A 20,273-nucleotide genomic window follows, 5' to 3' on the forward strand; every position below is an offset into this window, starting at 1 on the left:
GGTGGCTTTGCTGAACAGAGTTAAAACTCAACTTTCAGACCCCTGCTTTCTAGTGTTGTGAACCAACCACAAGGCAGAGAGACTGTCACAGGGCAACTGAGTTCATATGAATGCAGAACAAGGCCTTCTGGAAACGGCTTGGGAAACAGATGGCATGCATACACAATGAGTTTCCAAGCCTGAGTCGGTGAGGGGCGTTCTGGCATCTGAAGTCTATTTTGGTCATCTTTAACTGAATCTTTACTTATACAGCTTACTTTCTAGCGTAAGCCATAAAATGAAGGTCAACGAAAATGAGAATAATTATATTATCTAATATTTCTTGAGCATGTATGACTAGCTCAACACCATTCTGTTTATATTAGAAATATTATCTTATTTACTCACCACTCCTGTGAAGTGGTTGCTATTAATTTAAAGGCAAGGGATGAGAGATAGGGTGGGGCGACTGCTGGGAACAAGGTGAATGCCCCACCAAGACGCAGTGGGGAGATCTGGTCTTTTCGCTACTCCACGTTCTTTATCAGTTCTACTTACGTTTGGCAGTTCGTAGAAAAAGGGTCCCACTTTGACCATCAGGAGCAACATCACACCAGCGCCTACCAGAGATGCAAACTGAGGAGACAGAGCCAGTTGGAGAGAGACCATCGGGAACGTATTGGTCCCTGTCTGCAACTGATGCCTTATGCATGGTGAGAAGCGTGCCATTTTTTGCTTAAAAGGAGTTGAGTGTCACCATCCAGCACAAGTGCATTTTCACTGAACTGATATTTCCAGGTCTTGTCAAAGTGCTAAACACATACTAGGTACTCAATCAGTATTTGTCGAATGAATGCGTGAATGCTTTCTGCAAAGTGCCAAACTGTCTCAGGTATTTGGATCTTTATTGCCATAGCATTGTGCTGTGCATCTGGAGTCTCCTAAAGTCTGGCTTGCCTTCCCTCCCAACTTTAACTCCTCCTGGAACAGTCTAGAAAAGCCTTAGTAGACTCGTCACTGTCAGCCCTAAAATCCCAACCCGTCCACTTTTCATGTCAGTAAATATCTCCCTCCTCGCTCTCCTGTTTGGAGCTTGGATAGCTTCCCATTGAACAGTTTCAGGGGTGTTTCATTTTTTAAAAATGTTGATTTATTTATATTGAGACGGGGGGAGGGGCAGAGAGAGGGAGAGAGGGAGAGAGAGAATCCCAAGCAGGCTCCGTGCTATCGGTTCAGGGCCCAATATGGGGCCTGATCCCACGAACGGTGAGATCATGACCTGAGCCGAAATCAAGAGTCAGACACTTAAGCCACTGAGCCATCCAGGCGCCCCTCAGTAGCGTTTTATCTTAAAAATGCAATGATAATAATTTCTGATTTCCCTACTTCAGTTTTTCTCTGCTTCATTGCCATAAAAAAGGGTACAAATGTGAGCCAGGGCTGCAAATAGCAGCTCTGGGTCCTACGCTGGCTGGGTTGATGACTCTGGGCTCAGCGTTGCTTGGCAAGCAGTGGTTCTGATTGGCAAATACAGAGAGCAAGCTAAGTTACGGTCTCAAGACTCTCTGGACGTAGTCTTGAACTCAATACATCCTCTATGGATACATTTCCATTGGTTAAGCCCCTAAAAATAAAAACTGATGGAAAGCAGTATAATCTCCCACTGCACTGGGGGATGTGTGTGTGGGAGAATAAAACTAACCACAAATCAGAACAATGGCATATACAAGCAGGAGCTGAGGGAGTCCCTCAAAGCTAAACTATTAAGTGACCGTTCAGCAGTGATCCTCCCATTTTTCTCTTTATTTCTTAGGTGTGGAAGAAAAAGGAAAAAAGAAAAACCCTTCCTACTGGATTCCCTCTCACTGCGCACTGCTATTTGCATATAAATGCACCACTGAAACTAACAGCGATGAAATCAATTTCCTACTTCCTTCTTTCCCCGTCCCAGCTGCTTCATGGTTGACACCAGGTGATGGTAGTACAGAAAGGGGGATTTAGGAAAATGGACCACTACAACAGAAAGTCAGGAAGTTCTAAGGGCAAGCATTTTATACCCCGTGGAACTGAAACAAGTAACTGAGGCCATAAACTCCTTCAGCCAATGTACACATCAACCTGTTGTTGGATCTAATCTAAGGGTCTTGCTTTAGGTGGTCTTTGTTGGCTCTATAGAAAAACTACTTCGATCAGCACAGGAAAATACATCAGGACTTCCTATCACTTCTTCCTTCACCTATCTTCCTATCACTTCTTCTTTGTTGGTGTTTGGTTTTGTGTTTTGCGTCCCTGTCCCTGGGTAGGCTCGACCTACCACTTCTTTTCTCCAAATTCTTCTGATTTAAGGAAACAAAGACATGCAGATGCTAAAATAAGCTGCATTAAGCCTAGATTTAAATGAGTACAGGGGTGCCTGGCTGGCTCAGTCAGAAGAGCATGTGACTCTTAATCTTGGGGTTGTGAGTTCAGCTCCATGTGGGGTGAAGAGTTACTTAACTAAATAAAACTTAAAAAAAATAATAAATAAATGAGTACAAACTGAACAGTGAATCCCATAAAATTTGCGGCTGAGACAGGGTTGGGAGGTCTGCCAATAACTGTGTGTCTCCCCTGGCTGTGCACACAAAAGGAGTGGGCTTTGGGACCACAGGGCAATCCTCGGTGGCATTGTGCCTTAGGAGGATGCTTGATGGCTCTCCGAATCTCAGCCTCTGTGTCTGAACAGGGTCTACAGACAGCAAACATGGAGAAGTTTACAACTCGTGCATATTTTGCTATTCCGTTCTCATTTCCATCACTTTCCCAGGCTTTCTTGAAGAAAAACGGGGACTCTGCCCTCTCTTTGGGAATTCAAGGCAATGTGAGTTCCCGTAAGCCACAGCCACTGTGGACATGCAGACCCTCAGACACCAATTACTTCATACGCAGTGGGTTCCATGTAGCAGAAGTGTTGTAGATTGCCAAGCACTGGCTGGGGCCCTAGGGAACTAGGGTAGAAGCTGTGATTTTTGAACCTCTTAAGTGACAGGCACTACGATAGGCACTATTGTCACCTAATTTAATTCTCATAACCGAAAAGTTATCTTTATTCCCATTTTCCAGATGAGGACTAGAGCCTCAAAAAGCAAAAGTCCAAGGTCACACACACATCTAGGAACTACTGAGTCAGGATTCGATCTACCTGACCGGCTGACTCTGAAACCTAGGCTCTCTCCACTGTCCCGTTTGCTCCCTCTAAAAAGAATACAACACGTATCTTTCTTTTATAATCTCTTTTTTTCTTTTTTAATTAAAAAAAATGTTTCATTTATTTGGCGGGGGGCGAGGGGGGAGGGCAGAGAGAGGGGGAGACACAGAATCTAAAGCAGGCTCCAGGCTCTGAGCTGTCAGCACAGAGCCTGACTTGGAGCTCGAACTCACGAACCATGAGATACTGACCTGAGCCTAAGCCAGACACTTAACTGACTGAGCCACCCAGGCACCCCTCTTTCTTTCATAATAATTAATTTTTTAAGCAGTTCTGAGAGTCTGGGGACATGGCAAGACGGCCAGTCCTTGGAAAGCAGGGAATAAGGAAAGGAACCCAGTTGTGGAGAACAGAGAAACCCAGTGGTTAGAACTAGATGAGCCAGAAGACAGAGTGGGGGACAGTCCAACTGGCCATGGGTCTGGGGCTCTTCACATCCTCTCTGTCGTGGCCTGCCAACACGGCAGGCCCAGGCTGTGGCAGCAAGAGTCAATAGGTTTTGCTGCAACCAGTGAAGGCAAGTGGGTTCTAGACAAGGAGAATTATGAAATCCAGGTACACATACACAGTTTGTATTTGTGCCAGGTTAAAAAAAAATAATAAAGTGGCCCTCGGTGGCAGGTCAGGTCTGAGAGGTACACAGGCAGCCCCTTGCTTCTTTTTCCTATAGTCCTGAGGAACTTTGAAGAAGCGAGGGTGTTCTCAGGCAAAGTGACTCAAAAATCCCCCGAGAGAAGAGTTAGAGAGAGCATCGGCCGCTGTGAGATGAAGAAGACAAAATGAATCTCAGGGGCCTCTGCTTGTCCAGATCGGAAGGGTAGAGGCTGGGTAGCTCCAATGCCTCCAGGGCTGGGGGCCAGCAGCGTTCTCTGCTCAAACTGGCGATTTACCCAATTGACCAGGCTCTCAGGGAAGAACTTACCCAGCATTCCTAGAAGAATGCCCCAACGTGAAGTGTCACAGCCCCGCAGGGACATATCATTGGTAGGGGAATGTGCTGCACAGGAGGACAGTGTAGCAGCAGAAAACAGAATGAGAGCCACAGGCTGCCTTTGAAGCAGGCACTTTGTCTGACAGGCTAAAGGGAACTCTGAGGCTGAACTGAAGCCCTTCTTCCTTCCAGCTATCTCTACATCTCCTAACCCTCTTTCAATAATCCATGAAAATCCACTTCCTCCCTCATTCTCCTTCTTGTAATATTTATGGCACTTTTTATTTATGAGGCTTATTCTGCACTTAATGTTACTTGCCGTGTGATTTAATTTTTTCCACCTGTGTGCCTTTTTTTCTCCCCAAATGTATGTCATGCTTATATACCAAATAAACGAAGCATGTTGTCAAAGTTAGTGGGGACTGGAGCATCCGACTTTGCCTCAGGTCATGATCTCACGGTCTATGAGTTCGAGCCCCGCATCGGGCTCTGTGCTGACAGCTCAGAACCTGGAGCCTGCTTCAGATTCTGTGTCTCCCTCTCTCTCTCTGCCCCTCCCCCGCTCATGCTTTGTCTCTCTCTCTCTCTCTCTCTCTCTCTCTCTCTCTCTCTGTCAAAAATAAATAAACCTTAAAAAGTTAGTGGGGACTAATGTCTGGGAACGCCATTTCTACTTCTTATCATGAAATCCTCTCGTATGGATGTCAACGTTTTTGCACACTTGCACAGAACATTCTTCTTTTCTCCATAGCCCAAGTTCCTTCTTTCCATCAAACGGGAGTGGAAAAGAGGTATACCTTCAAGGCCAGCATGTCTGGCAGAAGCTTTATGACAAAACTCAGTCCACGTGAAGTGATAGGACACGATCTTACTCTAGACCCAAGATCCCGCCCCTTCTGACTTTTATTGGCTTTCCCCTTATATTTCACCTCTATTTACCTATGGACTGGGACACGTTGTCTCCCCCCCCCCCCAATGTAAATTTAGTGTCCATTTGTCTGACCCTTCCGTTTCTGACCATTGCTGTACCTTTCTACCACACGTCTGTGGCCTAAGCTTCTTGTTGACCTCTGTCGTTATTTCTCTGCCTTCTGAGTCCTAACCCATTCCCTGGGCTTACTCCAGTTTTGATTCTGAGAGTTCTTTGACATTTCATCATGCTCCATAGCTGAGCTGGGACATATCCCATGTTGTAGAGCTGGAACTTTAATCTAGTTAGTTCAGAACCCATGAACATTGGACTTATAAAATATCATGCCTGCAATTAGACGGAGTTCACCTTTAGAGCCTTCTCTGCTGGCATTCTCCCTCTCCCTCTTCTTCTCCCTCCCCCTCTCCCCTCTGCCCCACACATTTAGTTTACTAATTCGGAGCACCTGAAGATAATTTTCTCATATTCAAAGGCAGAACGGTCATAAAATCTCTAGGCCCATCTAGACAAAGGCCTTACTCTCTCTCATGAAAGGCTCTTGTCATGCCCCTTGAGGAAGCTAGGGAAGTTTCTAGTTCTGGAGCTAGGATGGGGAGAGTTGTATTATTACTTCCCCAGACTAGGACCGGGAATATACCCTTCCATAGAAAGCAATGTTAATAGGTGATGGTTAGGGGCACCTGGGTGGCTCAGTCGGTTAAGCGTCCGACTTCAGCTCAGGTCACGATCTCACGGTCCGTGAGTTCGAGCCCCACGTCGGGCTCTGGGCTGACGATGGCCCAGAGCCTGGAGCCTGCTTCCGATTCTGTGTCTCCCTCTCTCTCTGACCCTCCCCCGTTCATGCTCTGTCTCTTCTCAAAAATAAATAAACGTTAAAAAAAAAAATTAAAAAAAAAATAGGTGATGGTTAGTTTACCTGAAATACTATTCTTTAGGGTATGCTACATGGAAAATAGGTTTCTACAGACTAATCCATAGAAACCACTAAAATAGAATCATATTTCTATAGAAAATGACTTTCAAGTTCAACGTTGACAAATAGCTTTTAAGACCAAAAAAAAAAATCTAAGCAAAAAATTAGGCAAGTGTGAAATCCAGGTTCCTCCAAGAGATCTTGCCTAACAAACATAACATTAAAGCAGCAACATGATTAAACTAAGAAAATCCCCTTCTGGGAATATACATGTGAATAGATATAAATATGCTTTTATATTAGGAATAAGATTCTATTTCAACATACCTGTTGTCTTCCTCCAGACTTATCTTGGATAATAGTCCTGACAACAGCACTAGTAAACACGCAAGATCTGAAAAATGAGCTGACGACATTGCAAAGGCCGATGGCTATTAAATCCTGGAAAGACATGGCAAACGTGTTAGGCCCGCTGTTTGTTGAAGAAGGCAGACTTGGGTTTGAGCTAAAGACACACCGTCCATTTCCTATGTACGAAGACAGGATTGTTTACTTCACTTCAAACAACACAGAAATATTCCGTTTTTAAAAAAAATGTTTATTTTTGAGAGAGACAGTGTGAGAGAGCATGAGCGGGAGAGGGGTAGAGAGAGGGAAGGACACAGAATGTGAAGCAGGCTCCAGGCTCTGAGCTGTCAGAGTGGCACCGAACATGGGGTTCCACCTTGCCAACTGCGGGATCATGACCTGAGCTGAAGTCAGATGCTTAACCGGCTGTGCCACGCAGGCGCCCCGGAAATACTCTTACAAAGAACAAAAGGATGGCAAATCTGATTTCCGGATTAACTTGAACCTTCATTTTAGCTACCCATCCTAAGAAAAGCACTTTTTCAAAGTGAGAAATGAAATTTTTGTCTTATTATTCCCTTTCACTGGGACTTCGGATGACAGGAGGAAACATAATACTAATTTTTCTCCCTTCCTTCCATACTATCTTAAAATCAAAGTGGGACAACTCTTTCTTCCACATTTCTCTTTTGAGTTCTAGGAAAAGGGCCAAACTCAGAATAGTTGGGAGATAAAAAAACAACAACAAAAAAAAAACACACCAAGGACTGTTTCTGGGAGACCAATTTAATTATGCTAGTAGCCTGGCTTTGATATTCCCTAGCATTTCTTATCGCACCTCGGTATGTGGTTGACTCCTAAGAACTTGGAAAGGAGGATGAAATTAAGAGGAGAGGAATTCTGCTAGCTTAACAACATGATGCCATATGTTATCTTCTTGCCTCCCCACACCATAGCTGTTCTGGGCGAATAACACTCATGTTAATTTAAGTGGCTTCAAAGTTAAGTATGCCATGCTTCTCAAAAATCCTTTGGTAATTATAATTCAAATTTTGGTCTCACTGACTCTCTAGTTACAAAAGAATGCAGTCTTGGGGCACCTGGGTGGCTCAGTCTGTTAAGTGGTTAAGCTAAGCGTCAGACTTTGGCTTAGGTCATGATCTCACGGTTCATGGATTAGAGCCCCACATGGGGGCAGGGGGCTCAGAGCCTGGAGCCTGTGTCGGATTCTGTGTCTCCCTCTCTCTCTGCCCCTCCCCCACTCATGCTCTGTCTCTCTCAAAGATAAACATTAAAAAAAATGCAATCTTCATGTTGACAGGAGGCTCAGATTGGAGAACAAAGACTTAAGGGTCAGAGGAAATAACAGAAATGCTTCTCATCTCACCTGGTTGGAATTAACACGGTAGTTATGGCGACTGGCAACCTTCTTGCCCACAAATACCAGCAGAGAGGAGCTCACTAAAGCTAAGGAGAAGGCTTCTAAAATTAATTCAGGAAGAATGTTCAAATCTGGCATCACAGGAAACAGGAAGCTGGAATAAAATGGTGGAATTATTCCTAGAAAGCAGGAACCATTTATTGGCTCCTTCCCCACTCCAGCCTTATCATGTGGGGCAGGCAGGCCTGACCCTTTTTTGAAACTAACAATAAGAGGGGCGCCGGGCTGGCTCAGTGAGTTGAGCGTCTTTGGCCTCTGAATTTCGGCTCAGATCATGATCTCAGGGTTGTGAGAGGGAGCCCTGCGTTGGGCTCCGTGCTGAGCCTGCAGCCCGCTTAAGATTCTCCCTCTCTCTCTGCCCCTCCCCTGCTGGCATGCACGCACTGTCTCTCTCAAAAAAAAAGAAAGTAATAACAACAAAAGATAGAAGAGTACTGAGGCAGCAGCCTGCCCAAACTGCCGGGAAACCCAGCCAGGTTACAAAAGCCACTGAGAGAACACTTGCTATCTTCCAGTTCGACATTCTTGCCATGTAGCAATAGCAACAAATAGGATAGGCAAACCACAAAGACTGACAGAAAATGGCCCCACCTACACTGTTAGAGACCATACCAGTGGATAAACAATAGGCAGATACCACATCTAAGATGGTTTGGAGCCAAAATCCCAATGAATCCCCTTCTATTCACACTCAAATCTTTTAGGGTATAATTTTATGTACATTTTTTACATCTTTACCTCTTTTATATAAATTACTTCCAATTCTACCTACACCTTCCCCCCTATAGTTTTCTCCCCCTCATTTCTTTTCAGTGTGGTACATATGCATTGCAAGAAATCCACCATCATATCCATTTTTAAGTGTGCCATCCAGTGGTGTTAAATACACTCGGAACGCGCAACCGTCTCCACCATCCACGCTGTCACTCTTTTCACCTTGTAAAACTGAAACCCAGTTAACCAATAGCTCTCCATTTCTTCCTCCTCCAGCCCTGGCAACTACCATTCTCCCTTCTGTCTTGATGATTTGGACTACCCTAAGCACCTCATGTAAGTGGAATCATACAGGGTTTGTCTTCTTGTGACTGGTTTAGTCCACTCAGCATAAAGTCCTCAAGGTCAACCATGTTGTAGCATATGTCAGAATTTCCTTCCTTTTCAAGGCTGAATGATATGTATATATATTTTGCTTATCCATTCATCGTTGATGACACTTATGAATTCTTCCACATTTTAGCTATTATGAATAATGCTGCTATGAGCACGGGTGCATGAGTATCTATTCAAGACCCTGCTTTCAATTTTGTGGGGTATATATCCGGAAGTAGAATTGCTGGATCATCTGGTAATTCTATGTTTAATTTTTTGAGGAACCACCATATTGCTTTCCACAGTGGCTGTACCATTTTGTATTTCTACTAACAGTGCACAAAGAAATCTATATCCTCACCAACTTTTGTTATTTTCTGTCTTAGATGCACACACACACTGGTATAGGTATATGTATATATGCGCATATATATGTATGTGTATGTGTATGTGTGTGCGTATGCACATACACAGTAGCCATCCTAATGGGTATGAGGTCGTATCTCACTATAGTTTCAGTTTGCATTTCCCAAATAATTAGTAATATTGTGTCTTATCATGTGCTTATATTTGTGAAGATTTTTGTATCACTGATCATCAATGTTCCTAAGTTTTCTTTTCTTGTAGTGTCTTTGTCTGGCTTCGGTATCAGGGTAATGCTGGCCTCATAGAATGTGTTGGAAAGAGTTTCCTCCTCTTCAATATTTTGGAAAAGTTTGAACAGTTCTTTAATGCTTGGTAGAATTCGCCAATGAAGCCATCAGGGTCAGGATTTTTCTTTGTCAGGATATTTTTTTTTTTTAATTTTTTTTTTTTCTCAACGTTTTTTTATTTTTGGGACAGAGAGAGACAGAGCATGAACGGGGGAGGGGCAGAGAGAGAGGGACACACAGAATCGGAAACAGGCTCCAGGCTCTGAGCCATCAGCCCAGAGCCTGACGCGGGGCTCGAACTCCCGGACCGCGAGATCGTGACCTGGCTGAAGTCGGACGCTTAACCGACTGCGCCACCCAGGTGCCCCAGGATATTTTTGATAACTGTTTCAATCTCCTTACTAGTTATAGGTCTATTCAGACTTTTTTTCTTCATGATTTAGTCTTGGTAGATTTTGTGTTTCTAGGAATTTTTCATTTCATCTAGGTTATCAAATTTGTTGGCACATAGTAACAGTACTCTGTTATAGTCATCTTTATTCTGTAGTCATCTTTATTTCTGTAGAATTGGTAGTAATATCCTCATTTTAATTTCTGATTTGATCTTTTCCCTTTTTGTCTTAGAGCATCTAGCTAAAGGTTTGTCAGTTGTGTTGATTTTTTTAATGAACCGACTTTTGGTTTCATTGATTTCCTCTATTGTCTTTCTATTCTCTATTTCATCTATTTCCGCTCTTATCTTTGTTTCCTTCCTTCTGCTAGCTTTAGGTTTAGTTCATTCTTATTTTTCTACTTCCTTGAGTTGTAAAGTTGGGTTGTTGATTTGAGATCTTGTTTGTTGGTTTATTTTTAAAATGCAAGCATTTATGGCTATAAATTTACCCCTTGGCACTGTTTTTTGTGTATTGTATGTTGTGGTATGTTGTGTTTTTGTTTCCATGTGTCTCTGTATTTTCTAACTTCTCCTGTGACTTCTGATCTATTGATTGTTTAAGAGTGTGTTAATTTCCACAAATTTGTGAATTTTTATGTTTTACTTTTGTTATTGATTTCTAACTTCATCTCATTGTGGTCAGAGAAAATACTTTGTACAATATCTATCTTTTATAATCTATTGAGACTTAGGGCCCCTGGCTGGCTCAGTCAATGGAGCATGTGATTCTTGATCCCCAGGTTGTGAGTTCAAGCCCCACATTGGGTATAGAGATTGCTTAATAATAAAATCTTTAAAAAAAATTTTTTTTTAGGGGCACCTGGGTGGCTTAGTCAGTTAATTGTCCAACTTCGGTTCAGGTCATGATCTTGCGGTTCATGGGTTCAAGCCCCGTGTCAGGCTCTATGCTGACAGCCTGGAGCCTGCTTTGGATTCTATGTCTCCCTTTCTCTCTGCCCCTCCCCCATCATGCTCTCTTTCTCTCTCTCAAAAATAAAACATTAAAAAAATTTTTTTTTAATTTTTAAATCTATTGAGACAATCTGTGACCTAATGTGTGGTCTATCCTGGAAAGTAGCCCATGTGCACTTGAGAAGAATGTGTATGCTGTTGTTCAGTACAGTGTTCTGTGTATGTCTGCTAGATCTGATTGGTCTATTATGTGTTGGTTAGGACCTGTCTCCTTACTTATCTTCTGCCTGGGTGTTCTATCTATTACTGAGAGTGGGGTATTGAAGTCACCAACTGTTATTGTAGAACTGTCTATTTCTTCCTTCAATTCTGTCCTTTTTTGCTTCATGTATTTTGGCGGTTTGTCATTAGGTGTGTAAATGTTCATAACTGCTTAATAATTATTGGATTATTTATAGCATACAAATAATTGGTTTGTTTATAACATATAATGTCCTTCTTTGTCTCTTGTAAACTTTTTAAACTTAAAGCCTGTTTTGTCTTATATTTGTATACCCACTTCTGTTCTCTTTTGGTTAGCATATCTTTTCTCATTCTTTCACTTTTAATCTATTTGTGTCTGTGGATCTAAAGCACTTCTCTCTCTTTTTTTTTAATGTTTATTTATTTATTTTGAGAGAGAGAGAGCAAGCAAGAGAGAGAGCAAGGGAGGAGCAGAGAGAGAGGGGAGAGAGAGAATCCCAAGCGGGCTCTGTGCTGTCAGTGGAGAGCCTGACACAGGGCTCGAACCCACCAACTGTAAGATCATGACCTGAGCTGAAATCCAGAGTCAGACGCTTAACTGACTGAGCCACCCAGGTGCCCCTAAAATGAGTCTCTTACAGATAGCATATAGTTGGATGATGTGTTTTATTCAATCTTCCAATCTCTCTTTTGACTGGAGAGTTTAATCCATTTACATTTAAAGTAATTACTGATATGAAGGGACTTCTGTTATTTTGCCATTTGTTTTCTACATGTCTTATAGTTTTATATGTCCTTCATTTCCTGCATTACTATCTTCTTTTGTGTTTAGTTGATTTTTTTGTAGAGAAATGTTTAAATTCCTTTCTAATTTCCTTTTGTATATATTCTATAACTATTTTCTTTGTGGTCACCATGGGGGTTACATTTAACATCCTAAAGTTATAACACTCTAGTTTGAATTTACAGCAGCTTAGCTTCAATAACGTACAAAAACTCTGCTCTTTTACAGCTCTATTCATACCCTTTTCTGTTACTGATGTCACAAAATTATACCTTTATACATTGTATACCTCAAAACATAAACTAGTGATTTTTTTAAATGCACTGGTCTCTTAAATTATGTAAAAAATAAAATGTTGAATTATAAACCATTGTTAATAATACTAGCTTTTATAATTTTCCAATATTTACCTTTACTGAGACCTTTATTTCTCCATACGGCTTTAAGTTACTGTAAATTATCCTTTCATTTTACCCTGAAGAACTCCCTTGAGTATATCTTCCAAGGCAGGTCCGGTGGTAATAAACTCGCTTAGCCTTTATTTATCTGAGAATGATTTAACTTCTTTACTTTTGAAGGAAAATTTTGCTGGATATAGGATTCTTGGTTGACGTTTTTTTTTTCTTTTAGCACTTTGTTGGCCCACTGCATTCTGGCCTCCAGAGTTTCTGACGAGAAGTCTCTCATTACTTTATTGATAAGCCCTTACGTATGAGTCACTTCTCTTTTCCTTTTCAAGATTCTCTTTGTCTTTTGAAGTTTGATTATATATCTAGGTATGGGTCTCTTTGAGTTCCTCTTACTAGGAATTTGTTAGAGTTACACGTTTACACTCATGTTTTTAAATCAAGTTTGGGAAGTTTTCAGCCATTATTTCTTCAAATGTTGTTCTCATCCCTTTCTTTCTCTCTTCTCCTTCTGAGTCTCCCACTGAGTGTGTGTTGCTCTGCTTGATGGTGTCCCATAAGTCCCTAAAATTCTGTTCATTTTTCTCTAATCTTTTTTCCTTCTGTTGCTCAGACTCAATAATTTCCATTATCTTATCCTCAAGTTCACTGATTTTTCCTTCTGACTGTTCAAATCTGCTTTTGAATCTCTCTAGTGAATTTTTCCTTTCAGTTATTGTGCTTCTTAGCCCCATAACTTCTTTTTGGTTTCTTTTAAGTTTGCTATTTCTTTTTTGATATTTCCATTTTGTTCATACATTGTTTTCTTTACTTTCTCTACATTTTCCTTTAGTTCTTTAAGTATCTTTAAGACAATTGTTTTCAAGTCTTTGTCTAGTAGATCTGCCATGAAGTCTTTTTCAGGACAATTTCTGTTGTTGTTGTTTTCATTTTAATGAGCCATACTTCCTGTTCCTTTATCTGCCTTGACATTTTTGTTGAACATTGGATATTTGAATCTAATAATGTAGTACCTCTGGAAATCAGATTCTCCCCGTTCCTAGGGTTTGTTGTTTTTTGTTATTGTTGTTGTTGGGTGTTTTTGTGTCAAGGATAAGACTTCAGTTGAAGAAAACGTTAAACTTAAGGTTTTCTCAGGTCTTTTCTGAGCCTGTTCCTTTCTCCAGGCATGTGTGGTTATTTTCTAATTTTCCCTGTAAGTGCAGGTATTTTTTAATGTCCTAATCTTTAATGTATGACTTCCAAAAGGGGAGAAAAAGAAAAAAATGAAGAAGAAAAAATGGGGTGCCAGTCCTTTAAATCCCTTGGAAGTCACTTTTGCCAGAGGGGGAGGGACTTGAAACAATGGGAGTGAGGTACAACAACAATGACTGCTCACCTTGTTGTCTGCACCTTTGTGACCAGAAGGAGCAAATTGGAACCTTTGTGCATTATTGGCAGGGAAGTAAATGGTGCAGTGTGGAGAGTAGTTTGGCAACTCCTCAACAAGTTCAACATAGAGTTACCATATGACTCAGCAAATCTACTCCTAGGTATATCCTCAAAAGGGAAGAAAACAGGTACTCAAAGAAAAACTTGGCACCTGAATGTTCATAGGAGCACTACTCATAATAACCAAAAGCTGGAAATAACTGAAATGTCCATCAACTGATGAACTGATTAACAAAATGTGGTATATCCATATATACCATAAGTATACTGTTCAGCCATAAGTAGGAATGATCCATGGTACAATATGGATGGATCTTGAGAACATTATGCTCAGTGAAGGAGGCCAGAGTCAAAAGGCCACATATTTTATGATTCCAGAATAGGCAAATCCTTAGAGGTAGAAAATAGATTGAGTGGCACCTGGCTGGCTCAGTAGGTAGAACATGTGACTCTTGAATTTGGGGGTTGTGAGTTCAAGTCCCACGTGTGGTGTGGAGTTTATTTAAAATAAAAGAAAAAAAAAGTAGATAAAGTAGTAGCCAAGGGCTAAGGAGAGGGACAAATGGGACAGGGTTTCTTTTTGGGGGTGATAAAATATTTTGAAATTAGATGGTGATGATGGTTGTACCACTTTGAGCATATACTAAAATCCACAAAAGTGTACACTTTAAAATGGTGAGTTTTATGGTATATAAGTTATATATTAATAATGCTGTTTACTAAAACAAGATAGTAAGAGAACATAAATAACTTTTTACCAATATATTTGACAACTTAGATTAAATGGGCAAATTTGTTCAATCACCAGGGAGCCTGGGTGGCTCAGTCTGTTAAGCATCTGACTCTTGATTTCAGCTCAGGTCATGATCTCATGGTTTGTGAGATCAAACCCCTCACTGGGCTCTGTGCTGACAGCAGGCAGGCTGCTTAGGATTCTCTCTCTCTCCCTCTCTCTCTGACCCTCCCTTGCTCATACAGGCTCATGCTCACTCTCTGTCTCAAAATACATAAATAAATAAACATTTAAAAAAATTCTGTGGGTCACAAAAACTAACAGTACTCTCATGAAGAAATAGATAACCTGAATTATAGACAATGCTTATGTAATTTAATAATAATTGTACTTAATAGACTATTAAAAAATTAAATTTGTAGGAAAAAAATTAAATTTTTGGTTAAGAACCTGCCCACAATGAAAACTCCAGGCAGGCCTAAATATTTTCACTGATGAATTCTACCAAATATTTTAGAAATAAATAATGCCAATTCTATAGAAACTCTTCCAGAAATTAAAGACAAGAGAATACATCCCAATTCCTTTTATGATGTCGACAATACTCTGATACTAAAGCCAGATGCAGATATTACAAGAAAAGAAACTCTCAGGACAATATTCTTCATATACATGAATGCAAAAATTCTTAACAACATCTTTGTGAATCAATATATAAAATGATAATACACGATTACCAAGTGAGGTTTATCTAAGGATGAAATGTTGGTTTAACATTCAAAAATCAATCATGACATTAACAGACTAAAAAAAGGAAAAGAAATTTTCACGATTTGGGGGCCAGTGTTATTTTCCCATAGATTCATAGAATAATCCTTTAAACTGAGTTTGGAAGCACAAATATGCTTTGGTTTCTATACCTCTAGGTTTATTTTCTAAGTAAAAAAAAAAAATCTAAGTGTTTTAGATGAGATTTACTATTTGAAATGTTTATTCTTTTGATTATTTTTATCATTTCACCAAGACACAGTTTTATGACTCAAAATTGACTTCTAAAGTTTTGTGTAAAATCTAAATTCAGTAAAATGAGCAATGTATTACATACCACTTGGAAAAATTATTTTAAAATAAATTGTGTGATGTATTTTTAATCCTTTAATTAAAATTTATTAGTTTATGCATTTTTAATTTCATTTTCCTTAAAGTAGGAAGCATCACTTAAAGTACTCAAAGCACTATCTCCTCCTGTTTTCCTATTTCACACCATTATTATGTACAGGAATCTAAATTCCTATTTTTGAATATCTTTTCCTTCGCCATTTAACTATGTCTATGTTAGTTCCCTATTTATTGTATACTTACAACTTACAAGCACCTGGGTGTTTTCCAGGTAATGAGCTAGTTAGAAATATAACTAAATACTCAACGGCAGTTAGATATTTAACCTTTTGTTAAATTTCCCCTTTTTGTTCTTTTAAGAAGTTAGTTAAGAATGTGGCTGTTTTCCCCCCCCCCCCAAAAAAAAAAAAAGAGAATGTGGCTGTCCCAGGAGCACCTGGGTGGCTCAGTCGGTTAAGCATCTGACTCTTGATTTCAGCTCAGGTCATGATCTCACGGTTTGTGAGTTCTAGCCCCTCTGCACTGACAGTGCAGAGCCTGCTTGGGATTCTCTCTCTCCTTCTCTCTGCCCCCTACCCCCTTCAAAATAAATAAATAAACTTAAAAAAATATATACTGTGGCTGTCCCAAAGAAGTATACAGTAAATGAAATCTATTGCCTAAATCTATGTTAGTAAACATTAAATATTTATGTTTTTTCCTTTTTGATGTTCTCTCACATTTAATTCTTTCTTAGCTTAGGTTAAAAGGGGACACGGACACAGAAAGAACTAACTTAAATTGTTCAATTTTTCTAATCTTTAGCAACTTTGGATAAATATATAATAAAAAGGAAAGTTTATGGGAATGCAAGCTGGTGTAGCTATTCTGGAAAACAGTATGGAGGTTCCTCAGAAAACTAAAAATAGAACTACCCTATGACCCAGCAATTGCACCAGTAGGCATTTATCCACGGGATACAGGTGTGCTGTTTCGAAGGGACACATGCACCCCCATGTTTATAGCAGCACTATCAACAGTAGCCAAAGTATGGAAAGAGCCCAAACGTCCATCAATGGATGAATGGATAAAGAAGATGTGGTATATATATACAATGGAGTATTACTCGGCAATCAAAAAGGATGAAATCTTGCCATTTGCAACTATGTGGATGGAACTGGAGGGTATTATGTTAAGTGACATTAGTCAGAGAAAGACACAAACCATATTAATTCACTCATATGAAGACTTTAAGAGACAAAACAGATAACATAGGGGAAGGGAAACAAAAATAATATAACACTGGGAGGGGGACAAAACAGAAGAGACTCACAAATAGGGAGAACAAACTGAGGGTTGCTGGAGGGGTTGTAGGAGGGGGGGATGGGCTAAATGGGTAAGGGGCACTAAGGAATCTATTCCTGAAATCATTGTTGCACTATATACTAACTAATTTGGATGTAAATTTGAAAAAATAAAAAATAAAATTAAAAAAAATAAAGTGTATAAATGGTTATACATTATAATAAAAAAAAGGGAAGTCCATGGGGCGCCTGGGTGGCGCAGTCGGTTAAGCGTCCGACTTCAGCCAGGTCATGATCTGGGGTCCGGGAGTTCGAGCCCCACGTCGGGCTCTGGGCTGATGGCTCAGAGCCTGGAGCCTGTTTCCGATTCTGTGTCTCCCTCTCTCTCTGCCCCTCCCCTGTTCATGCTCTCTCTCTCTCTGTCCCAAAAATAAATAAATGTTGAAAAAAAAAATTTTTTTTAAATAAAAAAAAAAAAGGGAAGTTCAAAGCAATACCTAAAATTACATTTTGAAATGCTCACTTGTGTATCTATACTCTGAATCTTAGGATAAAACATAAGCAAAAGTTGACTGTGTGGTTTTTAAGTCATCAATAACAGAAGCATACTGAGTGTGTATGATAGAGTGATTATAATCATAAATTTTGGAATTAAAGAGAAATGGGTTCAAAAGTAGCTCTGCCCTTGACCGACTGTGTGATCACGGACAAGTAATTTAAATTCGGTAAGCCTTAGTTTCCTCAGCCATAAAAAGGAGTACTACTGTGAGGTGCAAACGAAATAAAACAATTATGCAAAACATCGGTCTTGTTGTTATTGTTATTTTTTTCAGTCTTATTTACCATTGCACTTCCTGGTGCCTCGGTGGTCTGCTCACATTTTTTTTTAATTGAACAGAATTTCAAGTGACTTAGTCATCATCAGATTTCACGGAGAACTAACTGGTAGGACATGAGACTAATCCAATCTGCTTTCATCAAAGTAGCCTACGTTGTGTTATCCTGGAGTCTGCCAGAATCGCGGACTCTGCAGTATTCCTTACTGAACAGCCTTAGGAAATGAACAATGCTCTTCCAGAGCCTGCCTGTGGGTGGAGAAACTGCAGTGTATCGCCTTCCTTAGCCAAAGTGATTCATCCGATCAAGGTTACGAGGTGTTCCCTGTTGGTCGAGTGGTTAGGATCCAGCGCTCGCATCTGATCAGGGTTACGGAAATTAAACTTTCTTAACAGAAGCAAGAGTGACCCATAGTCACCGGTAAGAATTATAATGTAAATTAACCGCAAGTCCTTAAGAACTGCATATGCCAGACTACTCGAAGATAGCTTCCTACGCCGAGTAAGAAAATGTTTAAGGACCCCGATTCAGTCTAAGTGGGTGAAGACAGAAAGGAACACTCATCTCCTGAGCACTGAGCTCCAGGAGAGAGGCCAGGAAAAGAGGCATCTCTTGTTCCATCCTTGAGGGTTAGTTAGATGGGTACAAATGTTGAGAAGGCTCATGATGTACTGCGGAAAAAACTTCGTGAATCTCTCTGGTTTCCAGCACATCCAACAGTTTCCTTGTGTAAGGAGACTGGCTCAACTATGAGAGTTAAGAGGCTGAGCAAAGACAAAACACAGGGTTGTCTTAGCCCATCCTCCTTCATGAGCTTCTGTATTCTAAAATGAATTTGAGCCCATTACCCAAATTTGACTGCTAGTGGAGACCATCAATCAGGCTGTTCTGGTCAGAGGCTAAGCGAAGGTTAACACAGAGGGAAAAGTAATCCTGAAAAGTGGAGTTACTGACCTATAAGGAATCATATCGATGAGCATTCTGCTGGTTTCTGTGGCTATGCTTATCTTGTTTGCAAATGCAGTGAAGCCAAGAATCTGTAGGGGTTAAAAAAAAAATGCATATGATCATCTAAATACTATGTTTTGCTTCTAGGAGTAGAGCTTATAGCCTCTGGCAAGACAGGGAATGAGATATGTGGCACTTCCTACACATGAAGGTTGGAGAGAGAGTGGGGGCCAGGTCCGTGGAGCGGGCATGGCAGAAATCCTCTCTGGCTCTTGGTTCCCGAACCTCTTGTTAGCACTGTAGCCAGAGTGAAAAGCAAATTCAGCCTTGGTCTCTGACATAACAATGGGAACAAATGGATGTCCTCACCAACCTTAAACATCTGGACCCAATATAAACATGTTTTCAGGTAATAGCTATACAAAGGCCTCAGGTGTAAAAGTTTTTAGATCTAGGTACTCTGTGTCAATATAAAGAATCCGTTGGGGGATTGTTGAGGTATACTGAGAATCATTACTGACTAACCCACTAACCCTTAATAATAAATAATGGAGCAGCGTTTGACAGCACAAAGAAAAAGTCTTCAGCAAAGCAATTACTTGCCTTTTTTTTTTTTAATCCCCCTTTCATTTCCTCCTAAAATGGCAAGTCTCCCTTCCATTTCAACAAGCAGGAAAATAGACAACCCAGCAGCTGTGACACCTTATAGAGACCTCACACCAAAGCAAATCAAGCCAGTGACGGCAGAACTCAACGCCCAGGTCTTAGAATAATAAATATGGAGCTGCTGTACCCCATTTTCCCTACCAACACATAAATCTGCTCTGCGAGTTCAACCAGACAGCAAGCAGGATCGCAATTGGTTTGCCTGTGATGCTGTGATCTGATGAAAACACCGGGGAACCCTACAGATCGGAATGGAAAGAAGAATCTGGATCATAGCCTGAGTCAGAGAAGAGTTTTGTTCTTTACCTAGTTAAGGGACAGGAAGTGTACACACTGGCCAAGGAACTCTTTTATTTCCGATGTAAGGTAGTATTGGCTTATAAAGGAACACAGAGAAAATACGAAAAATTAAAAAGCAGAAACAAATCACCCAAAGACAGCTATTTTGATGCTTTCTTGGTGTTTGCCGTACAACTTACATAAACACATCCACAAATACACACACATATACATATGAACCTAAAATATGCATCAGCTCTTATAGCTATAGGATTCTTGAATTATTTATCAGTGTATTCTACCTGGGTCCCAGATATTGCCTTGAAACTTTCCCTTACTGTTTGACGCTACTGTGTTAAGGACAGACTGGTGGGTGTTTTTCCTCCAGCACATCCAGACAGTAGTGTCTTGGTGGGTGCTGTAAGAAGCTTTTTATACCCTCAGGCAGAACAGCTCTTACCCTCCCTCTCCCATTTTCTTCACTGCCAGGGGAAACATGGAGGTCTTTCCCCAGTTCGAAATGATATCTCTAACCCTTGCTCCTTGGCAGAAAGTGTTCCCAATCACTTGACTTGACATAAGTATACGGAATGCATTGCAGGCTTTGGTAACCTTTGAGTATAAAGTAGGTCACGAAAAAGTTTAATGTCTCAACTGCAACAATGC

At 40.6% G+C, this 20,273-nt stretch overlaps 1 protein-coding gene across 1 annotated transcript in view; it reads right to left on the bottom strand.

The window, feature by feature from the left end:
* Positions 1–20,273, bottom strand: part of SLC26A8 (solute carrier family 26 member 8) — an 83,822-nt gene that overhangs the window by 19,970 nt on the left and 43,579 nt on the right. Inside the window, exons 8-11 of the mRNA XM_043592968.1 lie at positions 18,669–18,751; positions 7,737–7,884; positions 6,329–6,442; positions 538–615 (exon numbers count right to left, since the gene is read on the bottom strand). Coding sequence (XP_043448903.1) covers positions 538–615; positions 6,329–6,442; positions 7,737–7,884; positions 18,669–18,751 — 423 coding nt within the window. The remainder of the gene's footprint in view (positions 1–537; positions 616–6,328; positions 6,443–7,736; positions 7,885–18,668; positions 18,752–20,273) is intronic.

The sequence above is a fragment of the Prionailurus bengalensis genome, chromosome B2 (genome assembly GCF_016509475.1).
Source record: "Prionailurus bengalensis isolate Pbe53 chromosome B2, Fcat_Pben_1.1_paternal_pri, whole genome shotgun sequence".
Classification (NCBI taxonomy): domain Eukaryota; kingdom Metazoa; phylum Chordata; class Mammalia; order Carnivora; family Felidae; genus Prionailurus; species Prionailurus bengalensis.